The sequence below is a fragment of the Eretmochelys imbricata genome, chromosome 3 (genome assembly GCF_965152235.1).
Source record: "Eretmochelys imbricata isolate rEreImb1 chromosome 3, rEreImb1.hap1, whole genome shotgun sequence".
Classification (NCBI taxonomy): Eukaryota; Metazoa; Chordata; order Testudines; family Cheloniidae; genus Eretmochelys; species Eretmochelys imbricata.
Genome location: NC_135574.1, coordinates 16,323,420 through 16,335,440, shown reverse-complemented (window position 1 = coordinate 16,335,440; position 12,021 = coordinate 16,323,420). Strand labels below are relative to the sequence as shown.

At 44.4% G+C, this 12,021-nt stretch overlaps 1 protein-coding gene across 1 annotated transcript in view; it reads left to right on the top strand.

The window, feature by feature from the left end:
- TNFRSF21 (TNF receptor superfamily member 21) overlaps positions 1–12,021 on the top strand; it is a 69,647-nt gene that overhangs the window by 31,259 nt on the left and 26,367 nt on the right. Inside the window, exon 4 of the mRNA XM_077811529.1 lies at positions 6,245–6,510. Within this exon, the coding sequence (XP_077667655.1) occupies positions 6,245–6,510 (266 nt within the window). The remainder of the gene's footprint in view (positions 1–6,244; positions 6,511–12,021) is intronic.

The window sequence follows — 12,021 nt, the reverse complement described above, 5'->3', positions numbered from 1 at the left end:
TCATATTACTGCAGCTCTTTCCAAAATGAAAGTGCCTGAGCCCTGGTCTACACTACAGACTTATGTCTGTATAACTGTGGCTTTGTCTACAGTGTACTTTCATTGGTAAAACTTTTGTTCTTCAAGGGTTTGGGGGGGAAGAAAACACACCCTTGACCGACAAAAGTTTTACCCACAAAAAGCACCACCGTGGACAATGCTTCGTCAGCAAGGGACGCCCTCCTGCCGACCAAGCTACCTACTGCCAAGCTACCTACCGCCTCTCGTTGGGGATAGATTAATTTTATCAGCAGGAGAGCTCTCTCCTGCTGACAAAGAATGGCTACACCGAGCACCTTTTAGCTGCACGGCTGTGTCACTGAAAGGTGTGTAGCATAGACATAGCCTGTGTCACTTGGGGTGTGTGGAATATCCACACCCTTGAGTGGCCCCGCACCCGGGGCCCCACTCTGTGGAGGGGTCTCTGGGCCGTTGATGCTGGGCATAGAGGTCTTGGGGGGTGGGCGCTGTGGTTCTCAAACTGCAACCCAGGTAACACATTGTGGGCCACATATGTGGCCAACAAATGATAAATAGGTTGAGGTGCACTGGTGTACACTAAACACGACTGTGATGTCGCTGCACTGCTGCAGCACTGTAAGCGTAGACAAACCCTGCATGTTTAGCAACACTGATCCTTAGCTCAGTTAAAATGAGGAGAGAAGCTGGCCTTGAGCATGAACAATCAACAAAGGGCACTGTTAACTTCCACCCGGTAAAAACCAGACTTATGGGAGATGGATAAGATTTGTCCAAGAATAGATTGAGTCATTAAAACACGAAGGCATTTTGCAGACTTGCTTGATGACCAATTAAGTATGTTTCAGCAATGGAATGAGTAACTGCTGCATTGAAACAAAGTAGAAGTTTAAGTTAAGGAGAACACTGAGCACTCCAGAGTAAGCTAAAGATTTGCAAAGATGTCTGGAGCAGCTGGAAAAACTTCCAGTTCACTATTCAAAGGTAAACAAACAAAGGAAAGACAAGGCAAACCTGTGAGACAGTGCTTACAGGGAAAGCTACCCGAGGGGGAGAGCTGCTCTAGACGGGAATGTAGAATCACCAAAACTAGGCACTGGATTGCTGGAGAATAACTTGAAGTTGTGCCATGACTCTCACAACTCTCCTTGGATGAGCACTGCAAGAATCTCTTTTCAGCTCTGCATCATTCTATAGTGTCTTTTAATTAAATATGTTTGCAATGTTGTCGCTGTGTTGGTCTCGGGATAATAGAGAGAGAAGGTGGGTGAGGTAATATCTTTTACTGGATCAGCTCCAATTCAGTCACAGCGATGACATACTAATTTTTAACTGCTTTGCTTGAAAAGCCCCATTTTGTGGGGTTCAGGTCATTTCAAATCCCAACTCTGAAATACCTTGTGATTATCTGGCATTTTTCATTGCAAAACTCAGCTCCATTTTTGGTGGAAGATACAGTTGTAAATCCCTTTGACTCCTTAGAAAAATAACCTGTGTGCTTCTCCAGAGGCTGCAAAAGGTCGTGGATCTGAAAATGTTTAGAGATAACACTTCAAGCTTAGTTTCCAGGTCTGAACCTGAGACTAGTGGGATATTTTGCATGGCCTTGGGTTTCACAATAAGGGTCAAGCAGCTTTAGTTCCAATCTCTTCCTATGAGTGTGAAACTAAACTAATAGGGCCTATAAAAGATGGACTGATTGGGGTGACATGCCCTGGTATCTGCCACAGAATAAAAAGCCAGTACTAGCAGCAAGGCTCAGTTGCCTCTTCCTTTCTCCTCATTGTGAAGAAGATAGCAGCAAGGGAGAAGGTCAGAGGCATTGGGTCTGGCTTGGGAGAAGGAGTGGGATGGAAGTGACAAAATCCTAAATAAACTAGTGGCAAACACAAAGCTGGTTTAGCCTTAGGTAAGAGTTAAAACCTGTGGCCAGCCTAATTGCTTCAGTGCTAATAGTGTGGGTCAAAGTTCTAAAAACCTTGAAAGTGCTTAGCACCCTCCATCCTGTTGCACTCAGTGGGTGCTGCAGGTGCCTGGCATCTAGGTAGAGTGCTAAATCTAATGTTACCACAGTTTGAAAACTGGGACAGTGATTGTAAGGTAGTGAAAGGACCTGATGAATGGTGGTCCTAATGGTCCTACCTAGATGGACATGCTAGTGTAGTAACTAATTCTTAGGAAAACAGTGCACGCAGGGTTAGACACTAGAATTCTACTTTCAGTAACACTGTATGTAACTCGTTACTATCTAAAACCTGAGTGAACGTTTGAATGAGTTCTAATAATATCACTGTTTACTGCATGTTCTTATTAAAACAAGAAGCTATAACCCTCTATTCTTAGTGCTAACTTTGTACGTTTTTCTGGATATGTGAAGATGGTACGATTAGGCTTACTATGAGCATTAACAACTTTTTTTTTGAATAACAAGTGAATTAAGTTGCACTAAATGGTTCAAATAATATTAATCTCAACGTGGCAGCATGCACCAGTAACTTATGTAATAGTTTTAATATTTTTCAGAACAGTGGGCATAATGGTCTTCTGGCTGACTGAAGCCAAATTCGTACTTTCTGTCTGTCTTTTCCGTGTTTGTTCACACAATATAGTGCATGTGGGGGATCTAAGATTTCAAAACTTACTTTTAATCACAATATCTAAGCCTTTGGGTATAGCATAAGGCTGATATTTCACAACTCACTCTTCAGTGGAACAGTTGTTCCTAAAGGCTTTATACACCATTAAACCCTGCGCAGGGTGTTTTATCCTAATCTGAGAGGTTAATGACCTCTCCAGAGGGTATAAACATTGCATAGCTTATAGAACTATTCACGTAGCACTAGCAAATTGTGTGATTAAGCTTACTAAACTTGTGAGCATCAGTATGAATATACAAAATGTTCTATGTAGCAAAGTCTTGTTCAAGAACACAATAGCTAAATAGCATATCTTTGTGTAAACTGGCACCAGCTGAGATCTGCCCCACGCCTCTTCGTGTGGGAAAAGGAGGTTTGAAGTTGATATATCTGGATAGGCACAGGTAGCCCAGAAGAGAGTACTGCGTTAACATGTGAACCCCATAGCTAATACTCCAGGACAATAAAATGTCAATTATGTTTCATTACTTGTGTGGATGACTCTTGTACAGCAGCAGGCTGTTAGCAAAGCTTCCGCCAAGTTTAATATTGGTTGCAGTTGGGGCACTTATTCCTCATTGTGTGGAACTCTGAGTACTTGTCTACAGCTGATACAGCTAGAACAGTCTGAGTCTTAATTCTTAACCGTCTTAATTCTTATATGGCCTCATTACCGTAGTATCTGAGCACCTTATCTTCCAGTTAGTTTCCTTTCTCATCACCTGGTGTGGTGTAGGCAAACGCTGCTATTCCCACTTTGCAGATGGGAACTGGGCCTCGGTTCCCAAGTGACTTGTCCAGGATCATCCAGGAAGTCTGTATCAGAGCAGGAACTTGAACCCAGCTCTCCTGAGTCCTAGCTGATCCTTTCCTGTCTGTAGCGGTGGAACACCTCTGAGGCTAATGGTGTCTTTTCATAACAATGGCTCTTACATTTGTTTTTAGCAGGGTTGAAAATATTGTGCCCCAAAAGTTTTGAAAAGATTTTAGCTGAATGTTGTGTGGGCTTTTCCTTATTTATGAATAAGGCTATGTTTGTCACAGTGATCATGGAAGTCACGGAATCTGGGACTTCCAGAGACCTCCATGACATTCTCTGCTTCAGCCCCAGGGGCTGCAGGACTCCTGAGCTGGCAGCCAGCGTGCTGTGACAGAGGGCCCCCAGCAAGACTCCAGGACAGGTGAAAGACTCCTGAGGGGGCCCTTCTCAAGGTTCCAGCGACAGGCGACAGCCTCGCACAGGGGGAGGGGGACACCTCAGGCGAGTGGCTGGGGTCCCGTTTTCTCTTTGGGAAATATGGTCACCCTGCAGCTCTCTGCCGCTGTAGGCAGAGGGGGAACCCCACAGCTCCCAGCCACCACTGTGGCAGGGGAAGCCATGGAGCTGCAGCAGCAAAAGTCACGGACCGGTCACAGCTTCTGTGAATTTTTATTTTTTGCCCGTGACTGGTCCATGACTTTTACTAAAAACAACCATGACAAAATCTTAGCCCTGTTTATGAGAACAGTAGATTAAAGTAGGATTAAAACATGTCTAAGTGACTTTCGCCATATCCTGGAGCTTTGGGATCTTGAGTGGCATGGCTAAAGTACAAGAATTCACAATACTTGGCACCAATTGTTCTCACTGATGGTTGCTTTCAGTGACCTCTAAGAGCCTTTCCTCTGCTTAAACCTCCAAAGCAGACTGTATTTTTTCCCTCTGAACCTGATATCTCTCTGGTTTTTTGTTTGTTTGTTTTGTTTTTAACTGAAAGCATTAAGGAAGACTTACCTCCAGCTATAGATGGGTTGGATGCCCCTGGAGTTCGCTGTGTAAAGTTATTCTATGGAGATGTGTTACCTGGGCAGGACGAGAAAGATAAAGCCAACTAATGGTTAAAGGTTTTGTTTTCATGTTGTAAATATGTTAGTGATCATATATTTATTAATCCCAAATCAGGAGGTACCAGATCTTCCACTTAACTGGAAAAGTTAGTTATATTGGAGTTGTTAACTTGATTGATCTGGCTTTTCAATTCCTGTAACTGTCACATACAGTCTGGCAACTGAAATTGCATAGCACCACCATTTAAAAAAAAAACAAATAGTGACTTGAGTGTTGCTAACATAATTGGACTACATAATTTGTGGCTTGAATTTTCAGTCCTGAGTGTAGAAACGCAGTGACTAGGGTCTTTGCTTTAGTCTAAAAATTGCATTACCAAGGCTGTTAAATCTGATCCCACTTGGAAAGATCTCCCAGACATTCTCGGCATTTCTCTGCAAGCTATTGCTGTAGTTGCCACAAAGATGTTATGTGACTGCAGATGGGTGAGGAAGTGGTCTGTGTGATCATGAAATGAAAGGGCAGCAATTGATGAGGAAACCTAAGATGTGGCCCACCCTGTGAAAACTTGAGAACTGCTTGTATGAAAACCAGTTGTGTGGATCCCTTGTGTGGCTGCTTGAGGTGGATTTTGCTAAGGTTACTTGCCTTAAAAAAAACAAACCAAAAAACTCAACTTTCCTTGCTCCAAAACAACATCTTGTAGTTTTGTATCTGAAGGTTTGTGCTTGCTGATTCCTTCTCCCCACATGGATGAACTTGGCTTTTAATTGTATCCTTTCTGAAGTTTCACAGTGAGAGGATATTGTGTTGGTAGTTTTGTAACAGTCTCTTGTGCTCAGTGGTTTGAGAGACATGGTGGGTGGAAGAGGGGAGGGGAGAGAGACACTCTCTTTAATAGAAAACTTGGATCACTTGTGTAAAGTTTTTCATGTAACAGAGTTGTGCTTTTTGCATCCTAAACCTCAAGTATTTCACAGGTCTTTAAAGTGTCTCTACAGTGGAGCAGAAGTTTACATATGGTTGTAGCTAGCACAGTCTCTTGCTGTTATGGGGCGTTAATATTTGGGAAAGTGATTGTTACTTGTGAAGAAAAGTTCAGGTGACACATCTTTTTCCCATAACACACCCAAGTCAGTGGTTCCATAATGTGTCACAGCTTCAGTGCTTTTGTGCAGGGCTGTAGAAAACTTCAGTCCCTCTAAGGATCTCTTCACACCAGAGCAATCCATAGGCATTAGCAGTGCTGAATGCAACACGTAACTGGATTTCATCCCTACTGGATGAACTAGATAAGATTGCAGCACAGAGGGCTGGATAACAAGTGCCCCTCTCACCAGAATCCATTCTGAAATGTGTAACATCTCCTGCCCCAAATCAAACCAGCAAGTGAAGGGCTAGTTGGCCAGGTATCCTAATATAATGCAACCACCAATGAGGAAGCTTGTTAATATCAGCAACTGCTCAAACACAATAGCTAATTTTAGATGTCTGCATCAGAGAGTATTTGTGGTTTTACACTTACATAACAAATGTTAAAGATGCATTGTTAAAGCAAAACCCTGGGAAGTAGCATGCCGCCCAGTATTATAAGCATCCTGTATTGCTAATACAAGACCTAAAGAGGTGTTAAATGTAGTTCTTAGATGGACGAGACCCACCCTTCTGCTAGTACAAAACATAAATAGTTGGCTATTTAGCCGACAAGAGGTTGCAAGGCTGGAAACTGCTGTGCTTCATCTCCACCTCTTCTGTCTGCCAGGCATTGACATCCTGAAGCTCGTAGCAGCCCAGGTTGGAAGTCAGTGGAAAGATATCTACCAATTCCTGAGCAATGCAACTGACCGTGAGATGGCAGCTTTCTCCAACGGGTACTCTGCAGACCATGAAAGGGCCTATGCTGCCTTACAGCACTGGACCATCCGAGGCCCGGAAGCCAGTCTCGCTCAGCTCATCAGCGCTCTTCGTCAGCACAGACGTAATGATGTTGTGGAGAAGATCAGAGGCCTGATGGAAGATACAACCCAGGTAAAGTGTATGTTGGTTGCGGAGGCAGCTTGTTTTATTTTGTTCCATTACACTCTTCATCACAGAAATATGCACTACTCCAGAGGTGGGCAAACTGTGGCCCGCAGGCCACATCCGGCCCATGGGACCCTCCTGCTCGGCCCATGGGACCCTCCTGCTCAGCCCCTGAGTTCCCAGCCCGGGAGGCTCGCCTCTGGCCGCTCCCCTGCAGCCTCAGCTCACTGTGCCACCGGCACAAAGCTCTGGGCAGCAGGACTGCGAGCTCCTGGGGCAGCTCAGCTGCAGAGCCCGGCCTGACCCGGGGCTCTGTGCTGCACGGTGGCGTGGCTGGCTCCAGCCGGGCGGCGCAGCTGTATTGCCGCCAGCCACCAGCACTCCAGGCAGTGCGGTAAGGAGGGAGGGGTGTGGATAGGGGTTGGGGTGGTCAGAGGGTGGGGAACAGGGCGTTGAATGGGGGCAGGGGTCCCGGGGGGGTTAGTCAGGAAGAAGGGGGGTTGGATGGGGCAGCGGGGGGCAGTCAGGGAACAGGGAGTGTGGGGGGGTGGATGGGGCAGGGGTCCTGGTGGGGGGTGGCCATCAGGGAACAGAGGGTTGGATGGGGCAGGAATCCCGGGGATGGTGGGGGGGGAATAAAGGGCAGGGGCTGGGCCAGGCCTGGCTGTTTGGGGAGGCACAGCCTCCCCTAACCAGCCCTCCATACAATTTCCGAAACCCGATGTGGCCCTCAGGCCAAAAAGTTTGCCCACCCCTGCACTAGTCTATCCTTCCAAGGCCAGATCTATATGACAGACCTATGTCAGTATAAGTACATCACTCAAGGATGTGACAAATACACGCCCCTGTGCAATGCAGTTATACAGACCTAACCCCCAGTGTAGACTGGAGAGCTTCTCCCACCGACATAGCTACTGTCTCTTAGGGAGGTGGATTTAACTATACCAATGGGAGAAGCTCTCCATCTGAAGAAGTGTTTTTTTTACCCATGAAAGCTTATGCCCAAATAAATCTGTTAGTCTTTAAGGTGTCACCAGACTCCTTGTTTTTGTGGATGCAGAATAACATGGCTACCCCCTGATACTTTACATCAGCATACTAGTGGCTTCACTATAGCACTGTACATGAAGACAAGTCCCAAAGAAATGAATGACACCAAGCTTACAGGTTATTTCAAAGCATCTTGTGGGCTCTAGAACTTGTATACAGTGCAGCCTCAGGGTTCTGATCAGCTGCCATGGACGTCTTGCTGATGACTTCAGTGTGAACTTGTTTAGGCTCCAGGTTAATTGAAGGTTAATATCCCCTAGGGCAGCTTCTGTCAGTGCAGCCTTTCTGTGGGGGGCCCTAAACTACACAGGGGCTTATGTTCAGGTTTCTGCCCTGCACGGTTGAGCTTTGCTGGAGTAGAATTCTCATGCAGCTTTGCTCGTGAGGAACGGTACTTGTCTTTATGAACTCATACCTGAACCCTTGTTAGGGGGGTGCTTGGGGGTGAGGGGAAAGTCTCCTTAAACTTTCACAGTCAGCATTTCTCTTTCCTGTGGTGCTGCCTGCTATTACTGTTTTGTATGTCATTCAGATTGCCTCATGGTTAAATAGCTCTTGAAACTATTCCAGGATTTTGCATATGGAGGTGCCAGCTCTCACATCTCACATTAAAGGTAAACTGCAAACAGCATGCATACCTTTAGGGTATGCATTAAGAGCTACAGTTGCTGGAGCAGCCTCAAAACTGGGTGCTCCCTGATGTTTGAGTGCTTGATCTTGAAACCATGTATTGTATTAGTGGGTCTTTTACACTTTGTAGTAATGACTTTGTGCTTGGACTTTAAATTAATTTTCAAGAGAGATACTTGGGTGTATAGAGCTTCCTAGTTGTAACCCTATGAGAGTCATTTGTGCATGGAGTACAGCTTTGTGTTCCATGTTTAAATAATGGATAGCTTTGTCTTGCCCTGTCCAGTGCAACAGCTTCTGTTCTAATTTAATCCTAATAGGCCAAAGTATATAACTGTCTGGTCTGCATGCTGTTCTTCAAGACATCTTGCATCCAAAATTTAAAACCCTAAATGAAAAGCATAAGACATAATTATATGTAAAATCAACACCTGACATACTTAGATGTATATTTTTTTTCTCTGTGGTGTGCATGCAAGAAATTCCTGTTGCGTGTATAGCATATCAAACTGACTTTCCTAGTCTCCTTGAGTATGTAGTAAACTCTGTTTTTTGTCTGGTTGCATTTTGACATTGAATATCCCTGATAAATCCTGGATTAGGACATCAGATAAAATGAAATTTGATTTGGATTTGTCATCAGTATCCGATTAGAAAAAATTAAGATTGCCCAAGAACAGAGGTAATCAGTGTTGGAGGATTTGTTGAGGCATCACAGTCAGTAATTTAATTAAAACCATTGGGTACTGTACATCATTTTTCTCCTTTCCTAAATTCTTCTCTTCACTGTTCGAAAGAATTCTCAGGGATTATGTTTTTATAACCTGGCAAGGCATTACACTGAGAGGTAAATGTCTTGAATAACTACTTGATACTTGCTTACACGAAAGATATGTCCATATCAGGTTTGACCATCTCATTTCCTATAAGAGGACTTCTAAAAACAAGCAGGGAATAGATGCATTAATGTCTCTGAGAACAAGCAAAAACAAACCTTCTACACTACAGGTTTAGATCAGTTGTAATCCCTACAGCCTATAGTTACAACCATATGTGTAAGGTTTTTCTGTGTGAGAGACCTTCCTCTCTGTTGGGATTAGTGAGCAACAATGGCCCCAGTTCAGCAAGGCACTTAAGCATGTGTTTAATTCTAAAAACTAGACCCTGGTGGAGAGATGGATTTCTGCAAAATCCACTGCAATGCAGAGAGCATATGCTTGTACTGTATAGGGCTGTCTCACTTTGAGGTCAAGAAATTGAGACATTTATTGCTTAAGAGCACTGCAAAATCTTTCATAGGAGGGATATTTTAAAAAGCCGCCTAAAAGTTTTGGCTCAACTAGGGTTTTAAGGTGTTTGGAATGTGGCAATTAAAATGTTCTAACCCACCTTTTAAAATCCTAGACAAGAGAAAACCTCCAAGGTTCCTTTCTAAAGGTGAAATAGGCTTGTGCTTTCTGCTGCTGCTTTATAACATGGAAAGAAAACAAGAACATTTTTTCAAGAGTTTACAGTAGAAATACAGATCTTGCCTACCAGAGGAAGATTCCAACCAGAAAACTAGTAAAATTATAACGTCACAAGAGAGCCAAGCGATTAAGGGGGAGAAATTTTTAGTTCGCAAGAAGCAACTTTAGATGGACCTTTGGTGAACTCTAGTGCCTGCTAATGCCCGTTATGGAGAGGATGGCTTCTGTTAAGTGGTCCAAGTGAGCTCTTTCCCTTTTAAAAATGGAAGCTCACAGTATACATTATCTGAGACCTCCAGCAAGACCAGACTGGACATTCCTTGTATTGCAAAACTTTAAAAGAGAATTCTCAAAACCACACACACACAGAACAACACTAACTTGGGCACCTGTATATGTCTCCTAAAAAAGCAAAAAGGAGTACAAATGCCATTTTAAACATTGCAAGTCATCTTTTAAAAACTAATCCATGAGTTTTCCAGTGAAGGAAACTTAGTAGGTCTGTATCATTGGGGACTCTTCGGTAGCCTTAGGCCAGGTCTACACTTGAAACCTTTGCTGATACACTTGAAACCTTTGCTTAATACTGGTTAAGGATGTGACTCTTTTGAGCATGGGGAGGAGGTGGCCAGCCCTCTGAAGGAAGAAGCGGTTCGGGACTATTTAGAAAAGCTGGACGTGCACAGGTCCATGGGGCCGGATGCGTTGCATCCGAGAGTGCTAAAGGAATTGGCGGATGTGATTGCAGAACCATTGGCCATTATCTTTGAAAACTCATGGCGATCAGGGGAAGTCCTGGACGACTGGAAAAAGGCTAATGTAGTGCCCATCTTTAAAAAAGGGAAGGAGGAGGATCCTGGGAACTACAGGCCAGACAGCCTCACCTCAGTCCCCGGAAAAATCATGGAGCATGTCCTCAAGGAATCAATTCTGAAGCACTTAGAGGAGAGGAAAGTGATCAGGAACAGTCAGCATGAATTCACCAAGAGCAATTCATGCCTGACTAATCTAATTGCCTTCTATGATGAGATAACTGGTTCTGTGGATGAAGGGAAACCAGTGGACGTGTTATTCCTTGACTTTAGCAAAGCTTTTGACACAGTCTCAAACAGTATTCTTGTCAGCAAGTTAAAGAAGTATGGGCTGGATGGATGCACTACATGTTGGGTAGAAAGTTGGCTAGATTTTCGGGCTCAACGGGTAGTGATCAATGGCTCCATGTGTAGCTGGCAGCCGGTATCTAGCAGAGTGCCCCAAGGGTCGGTCCTGGGGCCGGTTTTGTTCAATATCTTCATTAGTGATCTGGAGGATGTTGTGGATTGCACCCTCAGCAAATTTGCAGATGACACTAAACTGGGAGGAGTGGTAGATACGCTGGAGGGTAGGATACAGAGGGACCTAGACAAATTGGAGGATTGGGCCAAAAGAAATCTGATGAGGTTCAACAAGGACAAGTGCAGAGTCCTGCACTTAGGACGGAAGAATCCAATGCACTGCTACAGACTAGGGACTGAATGGCTCGTCAGCAGTTCTGCAGAAAAGGACCTAGGGGTGACAGTGGACGAGAAACTGGATATGAGTCAAGAGTGTGCCCTTGTTGCCAAGAAGGCGAATGGCATTTTGGGCTGTATAAGTAGGGGCATTTCCAGCAGATCGAACGATTGTGATCGTTCCCCTCTATTTGACACTGGTGAGGCCTCATCTGGAGTACTGTGTCCAGTTTTGGGCCCCACACTACAAGAAGGATGTGGAAAAATTGGAGAGTCCAGCGGAGGGCAACAAAAATGATTCGGGGTCTGGAACACATGAGTTATGAGGAGAGGCTGAGGGAACTGGGATTGTTTAGTCTGCAGAAGAGAAGAATGAAGGGGGATTTGATAGCTGCTTTTAACTACCTGAAAGGTGGATTCAAAGAGGATGGATCTAGACTATTCTCAGTGATAGCAGATGACAGGACAAGGAGTAATGGTCTCAAGTTGCAGTGGGGGAGGTTTATGTTGGATATTAGGAAAAACTTTTTCACTAGGAGGGTGGTGAAATACTGGAATGCATTACCTAGGGAGGTGGTGGAATCCCCTTCCTTAGAAGTTTTTAAGGTCAGGCTTGACAAAGCCCTGTATGGGATGATTTAGTTGGGGATTGGTCCTTCTTTGAGCAGGGGGTTGGACTAGATGACCTCCAGAAGTCCCTTCCAACTCTGATATTCTATGATTCTATGATATTTGTATACTGGTAAAAGCTCTAGCATAGAACCGGTTATACTGACAGAAAAGTGCTTTTCCTGGTATTGCTTATTTTGTTTAAGGAACTGATAGCAAACCCTCCTAGTGTAGACTAGGCCTTAATACCGTCTTTCAAAAAATTGCCA